This window comes from Oncorhynchus keta, chromosome 25 (genome assembly GCF_023373465.1).
Source record: "Oncorhynchus keta strain PuntledgeMale-10-30-2019 chromosome 25, Oket_V2, whole genome shotgun sequence".
NCBI lineage: Eukaryota > Metazoa > Chordata > Actinopteri > Salmoniformes > Salmonidae > Oncorhynchus > Oncorhynchus keta.
This window is the reverse complement of record NC_068445.1, coordinates 44,604,920-44,624,229: the sequence shown is the minus strand read 5'-3', so window position 1 is coordinate 44,624,229 and position 19,310 is coordinate 44,604,920. Positions and strand designations below refer to the sequence as shown.

Below are 19,310 nucleotides of genomic sequence, written 5' to 3'. Positions count from 1 at the left end.
CTGTCCAGGGCTCTGTCTCAGTGGTCTGAAGGTACTGCATCACTAACTAGTCTCTGTCTGACAGGTGAGTATTCCTGGTTCTAACTAGGCTCTGTCTCAGTGGTATTCCTAAGGTAGTCTGCATCTGACAGTGTATTCCTGTGTTAGTCTCTGATCCTGGTTCGGGTAACAGTCTCTGTCTCAGTGGTCCTCAAGGTAGTCTCATCACAGTGCTAGCTGTGTTACTAGTCCTGGTTGACAGGGATATAACTCTGTCTCAGTGGTCTGACAGGTACTGCATCTAACTAGTCTCTGTCTTACAGGTGGTGTTCCTCTCCTCTAACTAGTCTCTGTCTGACAGGTGGTGTTCCTCTAACTAGTCTCTGTCTGACAGGTGGTATTCCTCTCCTCTAACTAGTCTCTGTCTGACAGGTGATATTCCTCTAACTAGTCTCTGTCTGACAGGTGATATTACTCTAACTAGTCTCTGTCTGCTGTGCACCAATTTAATTCCACAAAATGATGTAAATTAACCTATAGACTGACATGCATGACCGTTAACGGTAAACCGTTAACCGTTAACCAGTCCCTGCTTTTGACACATCCCTGAAACCATAGCTGGTTGGGTAATTGTATACTAGCTTACTACATTTGACTTAGACGTGATCTCGTTCTCCATGCGATTCATTACCAAATGAAACGAGCCAATATGTTTTGGAAGGAAGCTGTAAAAGCTTCTTTGCCCATTATTGAGAGAGGAGAAATTAAGGGAAACGAGCTGAGGTAAGCAGTAATTGGAAAAACCTGATTTGGCTGCAAATGGTGAGAATTAATTAATGTCTAGTGCCTTTTCTCTTCACTCTGTGAGTCAGGAAATAGAAGGACGATAGAAAGTCTCTGAGGGCCTCCCGAGTGGCGCAGTGGTCCAAGGTACTGCATCACAGTGCTAGCTGTGTTACTAGAGATCCTGGTTCGGGTCCAGGCTCTGTCTCAGTGGTCTAAGGTACTGCATCACAGTGCTAGCTGTGTTACTAGAGATCCTGGTTCGGGTCCAGGCTCTGTCTCAGTGGTCTAAGGTACTGCATCACAGTGCTAGCTGTGTTACTAGAGATCCTGGTTCGGGTCCAGGCTCTGTCTCAGTGGTCCAAGGTACTGCATCACAGTGCTAGCTGTGTTACTAGAGATCCTGGTTCAAGTCCAGGCTCTGTCTCAGTGGTCTAAGGTACTGCATCACAGTGCTAGCTGTGTTACTAGAGATCCTGGTTCGGGTCCAGGCTCTGTCTCAGTGGTCTAAGGTACTGCATCACAGTGCTAGCTGTGTTACTAGAGATCCTGGTTTGAGTCCAGGCTCTGTCTCAGTGGTCCAAGGTACTGCATCACAGTGCCAGCTGTGTTACTAGAGATCCTGGTTCGGGTCCAGGCTCTGTCTCAGTGGTCTAAGGTACTGCATCACAGTGCTAGCTGTGTTACTAGAGATCCTGGTTTGGGTCCAGGCTCTGTCTCAGTGGTCTAAGGTACTGCATCACAGTGCTTGCTGTGTTACTAGAGATCCTGGTTCGGGTCCAGGCTCTGTCTCAGTGGTCTAAGGTACTGCATCACAGTGCTAGCTGTGTTACTAGAGATCCTGGTTCAGGTCCAGGCTCTGTCTCAGTGGTCTAAGGTACTGCATCACAGTCTTAGCTGTGTTACTAGAGATCCTGGTTCAGGTCCAGGCTCTGTCTCAGTGGTCTAAGGTACTGCATCACAGTCTTAGCTGTGTTACTAGAGATCCTGGTTCAGGTCCAGGCTCTGTCTCAGTGGTCTAAGGTACTGCATCACAGTCTTAGCTGTGTTACTAGATATTCTGGGTTAGAGTCCAGGTTCTGTAGCAGCCGGCCGTGACCGGGAGACCCATGGGGGGCGGTGCACAATTGGCCCGGCGTCGTCCGGGTTAGGGGAGGGTTTGGTCCTTGTGGCGGGCCGGGCTCAGTGCACGCTGACACCATCGCCAGGTGTAACAGTGTTTCCTGCGACACAATGGTGCGGCTGCCTTCCAGGTTAAATGGGCATTGTGTCAAGAAGCCGTGCGGCTTCGTTGGGTTGTGTTTCGGAGGACGCGCGACTCGACTTTTGCCTCTCCTGAATCCGTACAGGAGTTGCAGCGATGAGACAAGACTGTAACTACCAATTGGGTAGAAAGGGGTAAAGTCAAAATTTACATTTAAGTCATTTAGCAGACACTCTTATCCAGAGCGACTTACAAATTGGTGCATTCACCTTATGACATCAAAATGAAAGAAGACTTGGCTCCATTGTTTAGCCTCATCGTCACTATGTAGGTTAACGTCATATAGCCTAGGCCCTCATTCTGATCGTACAGTCATCCTGACACAGTTAATCGTGGCTTTTGTTTAACATGTCTTGAACTGACCTTTCCTTTTCCTCATGCCCTTAAAACAGGGCTGCAAGACATATGTTTTGGTTTGTCATGGAAAATGATTGATTTACCATGGCAAAATCTCTGGATCGGCAGGTAGCCTAGCGGTTAGAGAGGCGAGCCTGCAACTGGTGGGTTGCCAGTTCGAATCCAAGGGTCCAACAGGAAAAATCTGGTGGGAAGTAATCTGGCAACCGGAGGGTTGCTGGTATCAAATCCAAGTTGGAATTTCCTGCCATTGTGCCCTTGATCAAGGCACTTAACACCCCCACAACAGCTCCCCGGGCACCAGTGTACCCAGTGTCAGCCCCCTACACCTCTCCAAACGCTGCATGTATGTGTATATCTTTTGGAGGCAGGGCTTAGTCTGTAATTGGTTTAACATTGAACAAAAAAAAAACTGATTCAGGCTTCAATCATTCACAGCATTTCGGGGAAAGGAACAAAGAATTTGCTAACGAGTTACTGTCTATAAACGTAAACCTGCACATTGAAAATAAACCTAAAATCCATCACATGTTGGCGAACTAAACCTAGGCTGCTATGTCTTATCACATTCTGCAGGCCTCGGTAACATTTTTTTGTTGTCCAGGAATGAACAATATTAGGCCTTCCCTAGCTACTATGGTTATCTCAGACAGGCAGAGTTATTGGTAGGGCTTTAGAAAGGGGATGTTGCAGAGAGAGGAGACGTTGTGCTAGCTCGCAGGGAAAGAACAGACCCTCAGCTACCTCCGCATCGTAAACAGGGAACCTGAGCTACCGTTGTCGAGTGTGTCACTGACTCGATTGGCTGATTTTTGTGTGAACTGTGTCTGAGACCAAAATCTTTCTGTTACACTTATAAAAGGAGCACTACTTTCAGAGACCAGGGTGCTGTAACTCGGTTTCAGTGGAAAGAGATGCAGGTGGGTAGCCTGGTGGTTAGAGGAGGCAGGTAGCCTGGTGGTTAGAGGAGGCAGGTAGCCTGGTGGTTAGAGGAGGCAGGTAGCCTGGTGGTTAGAGGAGGCGGGTAGCCTGGTGGTTAGAGGAGGCAGGTAGCCTGGTGGTTAGAGGAGGCGGGTAGCCTGGTGGTTAGAGGAGGCGGGTAGCCTGGTGGTTAGAGGAGGCGGGTAGCCTGGTGGTTAGAGGAGACGGGTAGCCTGGTGGTTAGAGGAGGCGGGCAGCCTGGTGGTTAGAGGAGGCGGGCAGCCTGGTGGTTAGGGGAGGCGGGCAGCCTGGTGGTTAGAGGAGGCGGGCAGCCTGGTGGTTAGGGGAGGCGGGCAGCCTGGTGGTTAGAGGAGGCGGGCAGCCTGGTGGTCAGAGGAGGCGGGTAGCCGGGTGGTCAGAGGAGGCGGGTAGCCGGGTGGTTAGAGGAGGCGGGTAGCCTGGTGGTCAGAGGAGGCGGGTAGCCTGGTGGTCAGAGGAGGCGGGTAGCCTGGTGGTCAGAGGAGGCGGGTAGCCTGGTGGTCAGAGGAGGCGGGTAGCCTGGTGGTCAGAGGAGGCGGGTAGCCTGGTGGTCAGAGGAGGCGGGTAGCCTGGTGGTCAGAGGAGGCGGGTAGCCTGGTGGTCAGAGGAGGCGGGTAGCCTGGTGGTCAGAGGAGGCGGGTAGCCTGGTGGTCAGAGGAGGCGGGTAGCCTGGTGGTTAGAGGAGGCGGGTAGCCTGGTGGTTAGAGGAGCCAGTAACAGCCAAATGTTGCTAGTCTATAGGTAAATAGCTCACCCTTTTTCACCTAGCTCACAACTGGTTTTTATTTATTTACTTTTTGCTCTTTTGCACACCAATATCTCTACCTGTACATGCCCATCTGATCATTTATCACTCCAGTGTTAATCTGCAAAATTGTTAACCCTACCTCCTCATGCCTTTTCCATTGTATATAGACTGCCATTTTTTCTACTGTGTTATTGAAATTGTTTACTCCAGACTCTGTTTGTCTGTTCACACTGCTATGCTTTATCTTGGCCAGGTCGCAGTTAAATGAAACTTGTTCTCAATAGCCTACCTGGTTAAATAAAGGTGAAATAAAAATAAAAAATAAGCCTGGTGGTTAGAGAGGCGGGTAGCCTGGTGGTCAGAGGATTTATTTCATGAGTGATTTAGCCTTTCAAGGAAGCCTGGTGGTCAGAGGAGGCGGGTAGCCTGGTGGTCAGAGGAGGCGGGTAGCCTGGTGGTCAGGAGGCGGGTAGCCTGGTGGTCAGAGGAGGCGGGTAGCCTGGTGGTCAGAGGAGGCGGGTAGCCTGGTGGTCAGAGGAGGCGGGTAGCCTGGTGGTCAGAGGAGGCGGGTAGCCTGGTGGTCAGAGGAGGCGGGTAGCCTGGTGGTTAGAGGAGGCGGGTAGCCTGGTGGTTAGAGGAGGCGGGTAGCCTGGTGGTTTAGCCTGGTGGTTAGAGGAGGCGGGTAGCCTGGTGGTTAGAGGAGGCGGGTAGCCTGGTGGTTAGAGGAGGCGGGTAGCCTGGTGGTTAGAGGAGGCGGGTAGCCTGGTGGTTAGAGGAGGCGGGTAGCCTGGTGGTTAGAGGAGGCGGGTAGCCTGGTGGTTAGAGGAGGCGGGTAGCCTGGTGGTTAGAGGAGGCGGGTAGCCTGGTGGTTAGAGGAGGCGGGTAGCCTGGTGGTCAGAGGAGGCGGGTAGCCTGGTGGTCAGAGGAGGCGGGTAGCCGGGTGGTCAGAGGAGGCGGGTAGCCGGGTGGTCAGAGGAGGCGGGTAGCCTGGTGGTCAGGAGGCGGGTAGCCTGGTGGTCAGAGGAGGCGGGTAGCCTGGTGGTTAGAGGGGCTGTTAGCCTGGTGGTTAGAGGAGGCGGGTAGCCTGGTGGTTAGAGGAGGCGGGTAGCCTGGTGGTTAGAGGAGGCGGGTAGCCTGGTGGTTAGAGGAGGCGGGTAGCCTGGTGGTTAGAGGAGGCGGGTAGCCTGGTGGTTAGAGGAGGCGGGTAGCCTGGTGGTTAGAGGAGGCGGGTAGCCTGGTGGTTAGAGGAGGCGGGTAGCCTGGTGGTTCAGGAGGCGGGTAGCCTGGTGGTTAGAGGAGGCGGGTAGCCTGGTGGTTAGAGGAGGCGGGTAGCCTGGTGGTTAGAGGAGGCGGGTAGCCTGGTGGTTAGAGGAGGCGGGTAGCCTGGTGGTTAGAGGAGGCGGGTAGCCTGGTGGTCAGGAGGCGGGTAGCCTGGTGGTCAGAGGAGGCGGGTAGCCTGGTGGTCAGAGGAGGCGGGTAGCCTGGTGGTCAGAGGAGGCGGGTAGCCTGGTGGTCAGAGGAGGCGGGTAGCCTGGTGGTCAGAGGAGGCGGGTAGCCTGGTGGTCAGAGGAGGCGGGTAGCCTGGTGGTCAGAGCGTTGAGCCAGTAACCCAAATGTTGCTAGATCGAATCCCGAGCTGACAAGGTAAACATTTGTCCTTCTGCCCCTGAACAATGCAGTTAACCCACTGTTCCTAGGCCTTCATTGTAAATAAGATTTTGTTCTTAACTGACTTCCCTAGTTAAATAAAGAATAATTAAAAATACAAATTAATTTAAGACATCGATTTATTTATGGTGGTGTTCAGGCTATATTGGCGTGAGGGGATGGCAGGAAGGGAAGTTTTTGGGTGACTTCTCCATACACAGAAGTTCAACATGTTTCATCTGTCTGTACAGGTTCAATTCTGTCCACGTGTCATAGTGAGGGTGTCAGAGGCGTGAGGGGATGGCAGGACAGCCCACGTGTCATAGTGAGGGTGTCAGAGGCGTGAGGGGATGGCAGGAAGGGAAGGGTGGTTCTGTCACTACAGCCCACGTGTCATAGTGAGGGTGTCAGAGGCGTGAGGGGATGGCAGGACAGCCCACGTGTCATAGTGAGGGTGTCAGAGGCGTGAGGGGATGGCAGGACAGCCCACGTGTCATAGTGAGGGTGTCAGAGGCGTGAGGGGATGGCAGGAAGGGAAGGGTGGTTCTGTCACTACAGCCCACGTGTCATAGTGAGGGTGTCAGAGGCGTGAGGGGATGGCAGGACAGCCCACGTGTCATTGTGAGGGTGTCAGAGGCGTGAGGGGATGGCAGGAAGGGAAGGGTGGTTCTGTCACTCTTATCACACCGGCTACAGCCCACGTGTGAACTTCAATGTCTCGGCCTAAAGAAGGAAAGAAGCTGATAACTCTGGGTAAATTAAGCTGGTGTTGGTTCATGACTTAGCCCACGTTTCAAATGTAGACTTATGCCAACCATCCTTCTCCTTTGAAGGAACTTTCTACCCTGAACACAAAATATCAAATGCAACATGAAACATTTTCAAAGATTTTACTGAGTTACAGTTCATATAAAGGATGTTGCATTTATATTTTTGTTCAGTGTATATGCATTTTTTTGATTGGGGGGGGGGCGATATAGTTATTGTTTTTGACTATATATTGTATCGTCATGACAATAACGGCTGTACCTGCACCAAAACTCCAGTATTTTTTACTTCATAGCTTCTTCATCTTCATCAAAAAATAAAGGTGAAATAAAAATAGGGAGCCATTTTGATTGCGACACTTTTACTTTCCCAGACTGATCGAAACTCGTTTTCTCACGTCTCTCTCTCTCTCTCTCTCTCTCTCTCTCTCTCTCTCTCTCTCTCTCTCTCTCTCTCTCTCTCTCTCTCTCTCTCTCTCTCTCTGTCTCTCTCTGTCTGTCTCTGTCTCTGTCTCTGTCTCTGTCTCTGTCTCTGTCTCTCTCTCTCGCTCGCCGCTTCTGCAGCAGACATATGGTGATCGGTATATCTTTTAGGAACTTTTGAAGCGCAATAAAATCCCAGTATCGAATCGCAATACATATCGTATCAATGCATATCGTATCAATACATATCATATCAATACATACCGTATCAATACATATCAATACATATCAATACATATCGTATCAATACATATCAATACATATCGTATCAATACATATCAATACATACCGTATCAGTAGATATCAATACATACCGTATCAATACATATCGTATCAATACATATCGTATCAGAACAAAAGTATCGTATTGTGAGGTCCCTGGCAATACCCAGCCCTAATTCCATTTGAGGAAGATCCAAATTCATAATAATAATTTTTCGGCCACGTTCATGCAGAATGCCCTAATAATCATGGAAGGCCTCTCCGGCCTCCATTGCTGGTATTTTTTGCATTTAGCTTAGTACATTTCCTTATAGCAACAATAATGGATATATGTGTGTCTTTATCCTACAGTGTATTCTACACTGTAGCCACATAATGCCAAAGCTGTCATGAAGGCAAAGGGTGGCTACTTTGAAGAATCTCAAATATCTCAAATATATTTTGATTTCTTTAACACTTTTTTTTTTTTTTTTTTTTGGTTACTACATTTACATTTACATTTAAGTCATTTAGCAGACACTCTTATCCAGAGCGACTTACTACATGATTCCATATGTGTTATTTCATAGTTTTTATGTCTTCACTATTATTCTACAATGTAGAAAATAAAGAAAAACCCTTGAATGAATATGTATCCAAACTTTGGACTGGTACTGTATATCAGGGATGGGGGGCACAACAAATCTGAACTCATCTTGAGGGGCCACAGTGGGTCTGTGTACCCACATGCAGTCAGAGCCGGCCATAGTCTTTTGGGGCCTCTCCCCTCTCACGGCCTCTCCCCTCTCACGGCCTCTCCCCTCTCACGGCCTCTCCCCTCTCACGGCCTCTCCCCTCTCACGGCCTCTCCCCTCTCAGGGCCTCTCCCCTCTCACGGCCTCTCCCCTCTCACGGCCTCTCCCCTCTCACGGCCTCTCCCCTCTCACGGCCTCTCCCCTCTCACGGCCTCTCCCCTCTCACGGCCTCTCCCCTCTCACGGCCTCTCCTCTCTCAGCGCCTCTCCCCTCTCACGGCCTCTCCCCTCTCACGGCCTCTCCCCTCTCACGGCCTCTCCCCTCTCACGGCCTCTCCCCTCTCAGGGCCTCTCCCCTCTCACGGCCTCTCCTCTCTCACGGCCTCTCCTCTCTCACGTCCTCTCCTCTCTCACGTCCTCTCCTCTCTCACGTCCTCTCCTCTCTCAGGGCCTCTCCTCTCTCAGGGCCTCTCCTCTCTCACGTCCTGTCCTCTCTCAGGGCCTCTCCTCTCTCAGGGCCTCTCCTCTCTCAGGGCCTCTCCTCTCTCAGGGCCTCTCCTCTCTCAGGGCCTCTCCTCTCTCAGGGCCTCTCCTCTCTCAGGGCCTCTCCCCTCTCACGGCCTCTCCCCTCTCACGGCCTCTCCCCTCTCACGGCCTCTCCCCTCTCACGGCCCCTCCCCTCTCACGGCCTCTCCCCTCTCACGGCCCCTCCCCTCTCAGGGCCTCTCCTCTCTCACGGCCTCTCCTCTCTCAGGGCCTCTCCTCTTTCACGGCCTCTCCTCTCTCACGGCCTCTCCTCTCTCACGGCCTCTCCTCTCTCACGGCCTCTCCTCTCTACGGCCTCTCCTCTCTCACGGCCTCTCCTCTCTCACGGCCTCTCCTCTCTCACGGCCTCTCCTCTCTTAGGGCCTCTCCTCTCTCAGGGCCTCTCCTCTCTCAGGGCCTCTCCTCTCTCAGGGCCTCTCCTCTCTCAGGGCCTCTCTCTCTCACGGCCTCTCCTCTCTCACGGCCTCTCCTCTCTCACGGCCTCTCCTCTCTTACGGCCTTTCCTCTCTCACGGCCTCTCCTCTCTCACGGCCTCTCCTCTCTTAGGGCCTCCTCTCTCACGGCCTCTCCTCTCTCACGGCCTCTCCTCTCTCACGGCCTCTCCTCTCTCACGGCCTCTCCTCTCTCACGGCCTCTCCTCTCTCACGGCCTCTCCTCTCTCACGGCCTCTCCTCTCTCACGGCCTCTCCTCTCTCACGGCCTCTCCTCTCTCACGGCCTCTCCTCTCTCAGGGCCTCTCCTCTCTCAGGGCCTCTCCTCTCTCACGGCCTCTCCTCTCTCACGGCCTCTCCTCTCTCACGGCCTCTCCTCTCTCACGGCCTCTCCTCTCTCACGGCCTCTCCTCTCTCACGGCCTCTCCTCTCTCACGGCCTCTCCTCTCTCACGGCCTCTCCTCTCTTAGGGCGTTTCCTCTCTCACGGCCTCTCCTCTCTCACGGCCTCTCCTCTCTCACGACCTCTCCTCTCTCACGACCTCTCCTCTCTCACGGCCTCTCCTCTCTCACGGCCTCTCCTCTCTCACGGCCTCTCCTCTCTCAGGGCGTTTCCTCTCTCACGGCCTCTCCTCTCTCACGGCCTCTCCTCTCTCACGGCCTCTCCTCTCTCAGGGCCTCTCCTCTCTCAGGGCCTCTCCTCTCTCAGGGCCTCTCCTCTCTCAGGGCCTCTCCTCTCTCAGGGCCTCTCCTCTCTCAGGGCCTCTCCTCTCTCTTTTCCCTCCTTCCATATTTTCCAAGGATTTTTCTCTCCATCATCTGCCGTCCCTTCTCTCTCTCTCTCTCTATCTCTCTCTATCTCTATCTATCTATCTATCTATCTATCTATCTATCTATCTATCTATCTATCTATCTATCTATCTATCTATCTATCTATCTATCTATCTATCTATCTATCTATACATCTATCTATACATCTATCTATACATCTATACATCTATACATCTATCTATACTATACTATACTATACTATACTATACTGTCTCTTTATTCCCCAACTCCAATATAGAGGGATAATTGAGGAGTAAAGGTGACCGTGGCCTTTCGACTGCTGACCAGATTATCTTTTGCTACTGATGCCGTTCTACAAGTGAACAATACATTTTTAATTCAATAGATTAAAAAAAAAAATGGTTCAAAGCACTTCCTGGAAAGGTATAGTAAAATTAAATAGAAATTAAGTAATTTTCCTCCTCATCCTCTCAGGGCTGGCTTTGGCCGGACGAAGCCGCTCAAGATGAACATGGTGAAGAGGATCATGGGTAGGCCGCGGCAGGAGGAGTGTAGCCCGCAAGACAATGCACTTGGCCTCATGCACCTCAGACGCCTCTTCTCAGAGCTCTGCCACCCTCCACGTCACATGACCCAGAAGGAGCAGGAGGAGAAACTCTACATGATGCTGCCCGTCTTCAACAGGGTGAGTAGGGGTTATGGTTGGTTGGTCATCTTCAAGAGGGTGAGTAGGGGTTATGGTTGGTTGGTCGTTTTCAACAGGGTGAGTAGGGGTTATGATTGGTTGGTTGGTCGTCTTCAACAGGGTGAGTAGGGGTTATGATTGGTTGGTTGGTCGTCTTCAACAGGGTGAGTCGGGGTTATGATTGGTTGGTTGGTCGTCTTCAACAGGGTGAGTAGGGGTTATGATTGGTTGGTTGGTCGTCTTCAACAGGGTGAGTAGGGGTTATGATTGGTTGGTTGGTCGTCTTCAACAGGGTGAGTAGGGGTTATGATTGGTTGGTTGGTCGTCTTCAACAGGGTGAGTAGGGGTTATGATTGGTTGGTTGGTCGTCTTCAACAGGGTGAGAAGGGGTTATGATTGGTTGGTTGGTCGTCTTCAACAGGGTGAGTAGGGGTTATGATTGGTTGGTTGGTCGTCTTCAACAGGGTGAGTAGGGGTTATGATTGGTTGGTTGGTCGTCTTCAATGTGTTAAACGTAGTGATGTGAATTAGAGAAAAGAAGTCAGAGATGCACATGAAGTCTACCGCACTTACCTACGGAGCAGCAAGACGAACTGCCCCTCCCCACCTTCAGGCTATGCTCAAACACTACACCCCAACCCCTACACCCCAACCCCTACACTCCAAGCCCTACACTCCAAGCCCTACACTCCAAGCCCTACACTCCAAGCCCTACACTCCAAGCCCTACACTCCAAGCCCTACACTCCAAGCCCTACACTCCAAGCCCTACACTCCAAGCCCTACACTCCAACCCCTACACTCCAACCCCTACACTCCAACCCCTACACTCCACTACAAAACCATGGTGCTTGACTACGGAGCAGCAAGAGGAACTGCCCCTCCCTACCTTCAGGCTCAAACACTACACCCCAACCCGAGCACTCCGATCTGTCCTGGCACCCCAATGGTGGAAACAGTTTCCCCCTGAAACTAGGACAGCAGAGACCTTGGCCATCTTCCCCCTGAAACTAGGACAGCAGAGTCCTAACCATCTTCCCCCTGAAGCTAGGACAGCAGAGTCCTAACCATCTTCCCCTTGAAACTAGGACAGCAGAGACCGTGGCCATCTTCCCCCTGAAGCTAGGACAGCAGAGACCGTGGCCATCTTCCCCCTGAAACTAGGACAGCAGAGTCCTAACCATCTTCCCCTTGAAACTAGGACAGCAGAGACCGTGGCCATCTTCCCCTTGAAACTAGGACAGCAGGGACCGTGGCCATCTTCCCCCTGAAGCTAGGACAGCAGAGACCGTGGCCATCTTCCCCTTAAGCTAGGACAGCAGAGACCGTGGCCATCTTCCCCCTGAAACTAGGACAGCAGAGACCGTGGCCATCTTCCCCCTGAAACTAGGACAGCAGAGACCTTGGCCATCTTCCCCCTGAAACTAGGACAGCAGAGACCGTGGCCATCTTTCCCTTGAAACTAGGACAGCAGAGACCGTGGCCATCTTCCCCCTGAAACTAGGACAGCAGAGACCGTGGCCATCTTCCCCCTGAAACTAGGACAGCAGAGACCGTGGCCATCTTCCCCCTGAAGCTAGGACAGCAGAGTCCTAACCATCTTCCCCCTGAAACTAGGACAGCAGAGACCGTGGCCATCTTCCCCTGAAACTAGGACAGCAGAGACCTTGGCCATCTTCCCCCTGAAACTAGGACAGCAGAGTCCTAACCATCTTCCCCCTGAAACTAGGACAGCAGAGACCGTGGCCATCTTCCCCCTGAAGCTAGGACAGCAGAGACCGTGGCCATCTTCCCCTGAAGCTAGGACAGCAGAGACCTTGGCCATCTTCCCCTGAAGCTAGGACAGCAGAGACCTTGGCCATCTTCCCCTGAAACTAGGACAGCAGAGACCTTGGCCATCTTCCCCTGAAACTAGGACAGCAGAGACCGTGGCCATCTTCCCCTGAAACTAGGACAGCAGAGACCGTGGCCATCTTCCCCCTGAAACTAGGACAGCAGAGACCGTGGCCATCTTCCCCCTGAAACTAGGACAGCAGAGACCGTGGCCATCTTCCCCTGAAACTAGGACAGCAGAGACCGTGGCCATCTTCCCCTGAAACTAGGACAGCAGAGACCGTGGCCATCTTCCCCCTGAAACTAGGACAGCAGAGACCGTGGCCATCTTCCCCTGAAACTAGGACAGCAGAGACCGTGGCCATCTTCCCCCTGAAACTAGGACAGCAGAGACCGTGGCCATCTTCCCCTGAAACTAGGACAGCAGAGACCGTGGCCATCTTCCCCTGAAACTAGGACAGCAGAGACCGTGGCCATCTTCCCCTGAAATTAGGACAGCAGAGACCGTGGCCATCTTCCCCTGAAACTAGGACAGCAGAGACCGTGGCCATCTTCCCCTTGAAACTAGGACACAGAGACCTTGGCCATCTTCCCCCTGAAACTAGGACAGCAGAGACCGTGGCCATCTTCCCCCTGAAATTAGGACAGCAGAGACCGTGGCCATCTTCCCCCTGAAATTAGGACAGCAGAGACCGTGGCCATCTTCCCCCTGAAACTAGGACAGCAGAGACCGTGGCCATCTTCCCCCTGAAGCTAGGACAGCAGAGTCCTAACCATCTTCCCCCTGAAGCTAGGACAGCAGAGTCCTAACCATCTTCCCCCTGAAGCTAGGACAGCAGAGACCGTGGCCATCTTCCCCCTGAAGCTAGGACAGCAGAGTCCTAACCATCTTCCCCCTGAAGCTAGGACAGCAGAGACCTTGGCCATCTTCCCCCTGAAGCTAGGACAGCAGAGACCTTGGCCATCTTCCCCTGAAACTAGGACAGCAGAGACCGTAACCATCTTCCCCTGAAACTAGGACAGCAGAGACCTGGACATCTTCCCCTGAAGCTAGGACAGCAGAGTCCTAACCATCTTCCCCCTGAAGCTAGGACAGCAGAGTCCTAACCATCTTCCCCCTGAAGCTAGGACAGCAGAGACCGTGGCCATCTTCCCCCTGAAACTAGGGCAGCAGAGACCGTGGCCATCTTCCCCATGAAACTAGGACAGCAGAGACCGTGGCCATCTTCCCCCTGAAACTAGGACAGCAGAGACTGTGGCCATCTTCCCCCTGAAACTAGGGCAGCAGAGACCGTGGCCATCTTCCCCCTGAAACTAGGACAGCAGAGACCGTGGCCATCTTCCCCCTGAAGCTAGGACAGCAGAGACCGTGGCCATCTTCCCCCTGAAGCTAGGACAGCAGAGACCTTGGCCATCTTCCCCCTGAAGCTAGGACAGCAGAGACCTTGGCCATCTTCCCCCTGAAACTAGGACAGCAGAGACCGTGGCCATCTTCCCCTTGAAACTAGGACAGCAGAGACCGTGGCCATCTTCCCCCTGAAACTAGGACAGCAGAGACCGTGGCCATCTTCCCCCTGAAACTAGGACAGCAGAGACCGTGGCCATCTTCCCCCTGAAACTAGGACAGCAGAGACCGTGGCCATCTTCCCCCTGAAACTAGGACAGCAGAGACCGTGGCCATCTTCCCCCTGAAATTAGGACAGCAGAGACCGTGGCCATCTTCCCCTTGAAACTAGGACAGCAGAGACCTTGGCCATCTTCCCCCTGAAACTAGGACAGCAGAGACCGTGGCCATCTTCCCCCTGAAATTAGGACAGCAGAGTCGTGGCCATCTTCCCCCTGAAGCTAGGACAGCAGAGTCCTAACCATCTTCCCCCTGAAACTAGGACAGCAGAGACCGTGGCCATCTTCCCCCTGAAACTAGGACAGCAGAGACCGTGGCCATCTTCCCCCTGAAGCTAGGACAGCAGAGTCCTAACCATCTTCCCCCTGAAACTAGGACAGCAGAGACCGTGGCCATCTTCCCCCTGAAGCTAGGACAGCAGAGTCCTAACCATCTTCCCCCTGAAGCTAGGACAGCAGAGACCTTGGCCATCTTCCCCCTGAAGCTAGGACAGCAGAGTCCTAACCATCTTCCCCCTGAAACTAGGACAGCAGAGACCGTGGCCATCTTCCCCCTGAAGCTAGGACAGCAAAGTCCTAACCATCTTCCCCCTGAAGCTAGGACAGCAGAGACCGTGGCCATCTTCCCCCTGAAACTAGGGCAGCAGAGACCGTGGCCATCTTCCCCCTGAAACTAGGACAGCAGAGACCGTGGCCATCTTCCCCCTGAAGCTAGGACAGCAGAGACCGTGGCCATCTTCCCCCTGAAGCTAGGACAGCAGAGACCTTGGCCATCTTCCCCCTGAAGCTAGGACAGCAGAGACCTTGGCCATCTTCCCCCTGAAACTAGGACAGCAGAGACCGTGGCCATCTTCCCCTTGAAACTGGGACAGCAGAGACCGTGGCCATCTTCCCCCTGAAACTAGGACAGCAGAGACCGTGGCCATCTTCCCCCTGAAACTAGGACAGCAGAGACCGTGGCCATCTTCCCCCTGAAACTAGGACAGCAGAGACCGTGGCCATCTTCCCCCTGAAACTAGGACAGCAGAGACCGTGGCCATCTTCCCCCTGAAATTAGGACAGCAGAGACCGTGGCCATCTTCCCCTTGAAACTAGGACAGCAGAGACCTTGGCCATCTTCCCCCTGAAATTAGGACAGCAGAGACCGTGGCCATCTTCCCCCTGAAATTAGGACAGCAGAGTCGTGGCCATCTTCCCCCTGAAGCTAGGACAGCAGAGTCCTAACCATCTTCCCCCTGAAACTAGGACAGCAGAGACCGTGGCCATCTTCCCCCTGAAACTAGGACAGCAGAGACCGTGGCCATCTTCCCCCTGAAGCTAGGACAGCAGAGTCCTAACCATCTTCCCCCTGAAACTAGGACAGCAGAGACCGTGGCCATCTTCCCCCTGAAGCTAGGACAGCAGAGTCCTAACCATCTTCCCCCTGAAGCTAGGACAGCAGAGACCTTGGCCATCTTCCCCCTGAAGCTAGGACAGCAGAGTCCTAACCATCTTCCCCCTGAAACTAGGACAGCAGAGACCGTGGCCATCTTCCCCCTGAAGCTAGGACAGCAAAGTCCTAACCATCTTCCCCCTGAAGCTAGGACAGCAGAGACCGTGGCCATCTTCCCCCTGAAACTAGGGCAGCAGAGACCGTGGCCATCTTCCCCTGAAACTAGGACAGCAGAGACCGTGGCCATCTTCCCCTGAAACTAGGACAGCAGAGACCGTGGCCATCTTCCCCTGAAACTAGGGCAGCAGAGACCGTGGCCATCTTCCCCTGAAACTAGGACAGCAGAGACCGTGGCCATCTTCCCCCTGAAGCTAGGACAGCAGAGACCGTGGCCATCTTCCCCCTGAAGCTAGGACAGCAGAGACCGTGGCCATCTTCCCCCTGAAACTAGGACAGCAGAGACCGTGGCCATCTTCCCCCTGAAACTAGGACAGCAGAGACCGTGGCCATCTTCCCCCTGAAACTAGGACAGCAGAGACCGTGGCCATCTTCCCCCTGAAACTAGGGCAGCAGAGACCGTGGCCATCTTCCCCCTGAAACTAGGACAGCAGAGACCGTGGCCATCTTCCCCCTGAAACTAGGACAGCAGAGACCGTGGCCATCTTCCCCCTGAAACTAGGGCAGCAGAGACCGTGGCCATCTTCCCCCTGAAGCTAGGACAGCAGAGACCGTGGCCATCTTCCCCCTGAAGCTAGGACAGCAGAGACCGTGGCCATCTTCCCCCTGAAGCTAGGACAGCAGAGACCTTGGCCATCTTCCCCCTGAAACTAGGACAGCAGAGACCGTGGCCATCTTCCCCCTGAAACTAGGACAGCAGAGACCGTGGCCATCTTCCCCCTGAAACTAGGACAGCAGAGACCGTGGCCATCTTCCCCCTGAAACTAGGGCAGCAGAGACCGTGGCCATCTTCCCCCTGAAACTAGGACAGCAGAGACCGTGGCCATCTTCCCCCTGAAGCTAGGACAGCAGAGTCCTAACCATCTTCCCCCTGAAGCTAGGACAGCAGAGACCGTGGCCATCTTCCCCCTGAAACTAGGACAGCAGAGACCGTGGCCATCTTCCCCCTGAAACTAGGACAGCAGAGACCGTGGCCATCTTCCCCCTGAAACTAGGACAGCAGAGACCGTGGCCATCTTCCCCCTGAAACTAGGACAGCAGAGACCGTGGCCATCTTCCCCCTGAAGCTAGGACAGCAGAGTCCTAACCATCTTCCCCCTGAAGCTAGGACAGCAGAGACCTTGGCCATCTTCCCCCTGAAGCTAGGACAGCAGAGTCCTAACCATCTTCCCCCTGAAGCTAGGACAGCAGAGTCCTAACCATCTTCCCCCTGAAGCTAGGACAGCAGAGACCGTGGCCATCTTCCCCCTGAAACTAGGACAGCAGAGACCGTGGCCATCTTCCCCCTGAAACTAGGACAGCAGAGACCGTGGCCATCTTCCCCCTGAAACTAGGACAGCAGAGACCGTGGCCATCTTCCCCCTGAAACTAGGGCAGCAGAGACCGTGGCCATCTTCCCCCTGAAACTAGGGCAGCAGAGACCGTGGCCATCTTCCCCCTGAAACTAGGACAGCAGAGACCGTGGCCATCTTCCCCCTGAAACTAGGACAGCAGAGACCGTGGCCATCTTCCCCCTGAAACTAGGACAGCAGAGACCGTGGCCATCTTCCCGAGAACATCTGAAACCCTTCCTCTTCAAAGAGTATCTTAAATAATCCCACAGCACCCTGCCCTTCCCCCCCCCCAAAAAAAACATATTTTGTGAACTAACACTCACTCTTGACTTGTCTCTCCCCACTAGCGCTGACTTTGCTGATAGCTACTTTTGAGGGAAGATTTCCTGACACTAACCACCTCTTTAATCCATAGTTTCTATGCGATTATTTAATTAGTTAATCCATAGTTTCTATGCGATTAGTTAATTAGTTAATCCATAGTTTCTATGCGATTAGTTAATTAGTTAATCCATAGTTTCTATGTGAGTAAAGTCTTAACGTGTAAAAAATAAATCACGACCCGCTGTCATGGAAACAGGAAGTTTCGGTACATTTTTTTTATAAATTCCGTCAGATCATTTGTGATCCTTTTTTTTTTTGCGTCTGTAAAATAAATGACGTAAGAAATAGCCTGTATAAACCTAAATGCCAAATATTGATTTAATAACCGTCATATCAAAGTTAATTTGAAGTCACGGGATCACATGTTGTGTGGTCCACCCACGACAAAAGCATGCAGTTCTATTCGGCTACAGATGAAATCAGTTGTGATGAACTTCACCGGGTGGTGAAAGAGCACAGTGATTATTATTAACTTGATGCTCCTTTCCAATAAATGTCGAGGGTCTGATTCTGGTGACTTGATGATCGATGCTTGACCGCCGTTTTGACAAATACAAATATTCTCGCTCTTAATAATCTCTTCATGTATTGTAGACTAACCTACCCGCAGAGCCTACCCCCCACCCCGCAGAGCCTACCCCCCTACCCCGCAGAGCCTACATCCCCACCCCGCAGAGCCTAACCCCCCTACCCCGCAGAGCCTACCCCTCCACCCTCCACCCCCCACCCCGCAGAGCCTAACCCCCCTACCCCGCAGAGCCTACCCCTCCACCCCTGGAACCCCTAGCTCCTGGAACCCTAGCTCCTGAACCCCTAGCTACTGAACCCCTAGCTACTGGAACCCCTAGCTACTGGAACCCCTAGCTACTGAACCCCTAGCTACTGAACCCCTAGCTACTGGAACCCCTAGCTACTGGAATCCCTAGCTACTGGAACCCCTAGCTACTGAACCCCTAGTTACTGGAACCCCTAGCTACTGAACCCCTAGTTACTGGAACCCCTAGCTACTGGAACCCCTAGCTACTGGAACCCTAGCTACTGGAACCCCTAGCTACTGGAACCCCTAGCTACTGGAACCCCTAGCTACTGGAACCCCAAGCTACTGGAACCCCTAGCTACTGGAACCCCTAGCTACTGGAACCCCTAGCTACTGAACTCCTAGCTACTGGAACCCCGAGCTACTGGACCCCTAGCTACTGCACCCCCTAGCTACTGGAACCCCTAGCTACTGAAACCCTAGTTACTGGAACACCTAACTACTGGAACCCTAGCTACTGGAACCCTAGCTACTGGAACCCTAGCTACTGAACCGCTAGTTACTGGAACCCCTAGTTACTGAACCCCTAGTTACTGGAACCCTAGCTACTGAACCCCTAGCTACTGAACCCCTAGTTACTGGAACCCTTGTTACTGGAACCCCTTGTTACTGGAACCCCTAGCTACTGGAACCCCTAGCTAATGAACCCCTAGCTACTGAACCCCTAGCTATTGAACCCCTAGCTATTGAACCCCTAGCTATTGAACCCCTAGCTACTTGAACCCCTAGCTACTGGAACCCCTAGCTACTGGGACCCCTAGCTACTGGAACCCCTAGAACCCCTACTGGAACCCCTAGCTACTGGAACCCCTAGCTACTGGAACCCCTAGCTATTGAACCCCTAGCTACTGAACCCCTAGCTATTGAACCCCTAGCTATTGAACCCCTAGCTACTGGAACCCCTAGCTACTGGGACCCCTAGCTACTGAACCCCTAGCTACTGAACCCCTAGCTATTGAACCCCTAGCTATTGAACCCCTAGCTATTGAACCCCTAGCTACTGGGACCCCTAGCTACTGGAACCCCTAGCTACTGGAACCCCTAGCTCCTGGAACCCTAGCTCCTGAACCCCTAGCTCCTGAACCCCTAGCTCCTGAAACCCTAGCTACTGGAAACCCTAGCTACTGGAACCCCTAGCTACTGAACCCCTAGTTACTGGAACACCTAACTACTGAACCCCTAGCTACTGGAACCCCTAGCTACTGGAACCCCTAGCTCCTGGAACCCCTAGCTCCTGAACCCCTAGCTACTGAACCCCTAGCTACTGGAACCCCTAGCTACTGGAACCCTAGCTACTGGAACCCTAGCTACTGGA

At 53.0% G+C, this 19,310-nt stretch overlaps 1 protein-coding gene across 1 annotated transcript in view; it reads left to right on the top strand.

The window, feature by feature from the left end:
* The window catches only part of wdfy3 (WD repeat and FYVE domain containing 3), a 238,341-nt gene that overhangs the window by 14,757 nt on the left and 204,274 nt on the right, over nucleotides 1-19,310 (top strand). Inside the window, exon 2 of the mRNA XM_052479726.1 lies at nucleotides 10,186-10,396. Coding sequence (XP_052335686.1) covers nucleotides 10,186-10,396 — 211 coding nt within the window. The remainder of the gene's footprint in view (nucleotides 1-10,185; nucleotides 10,397-19,310) is intronic.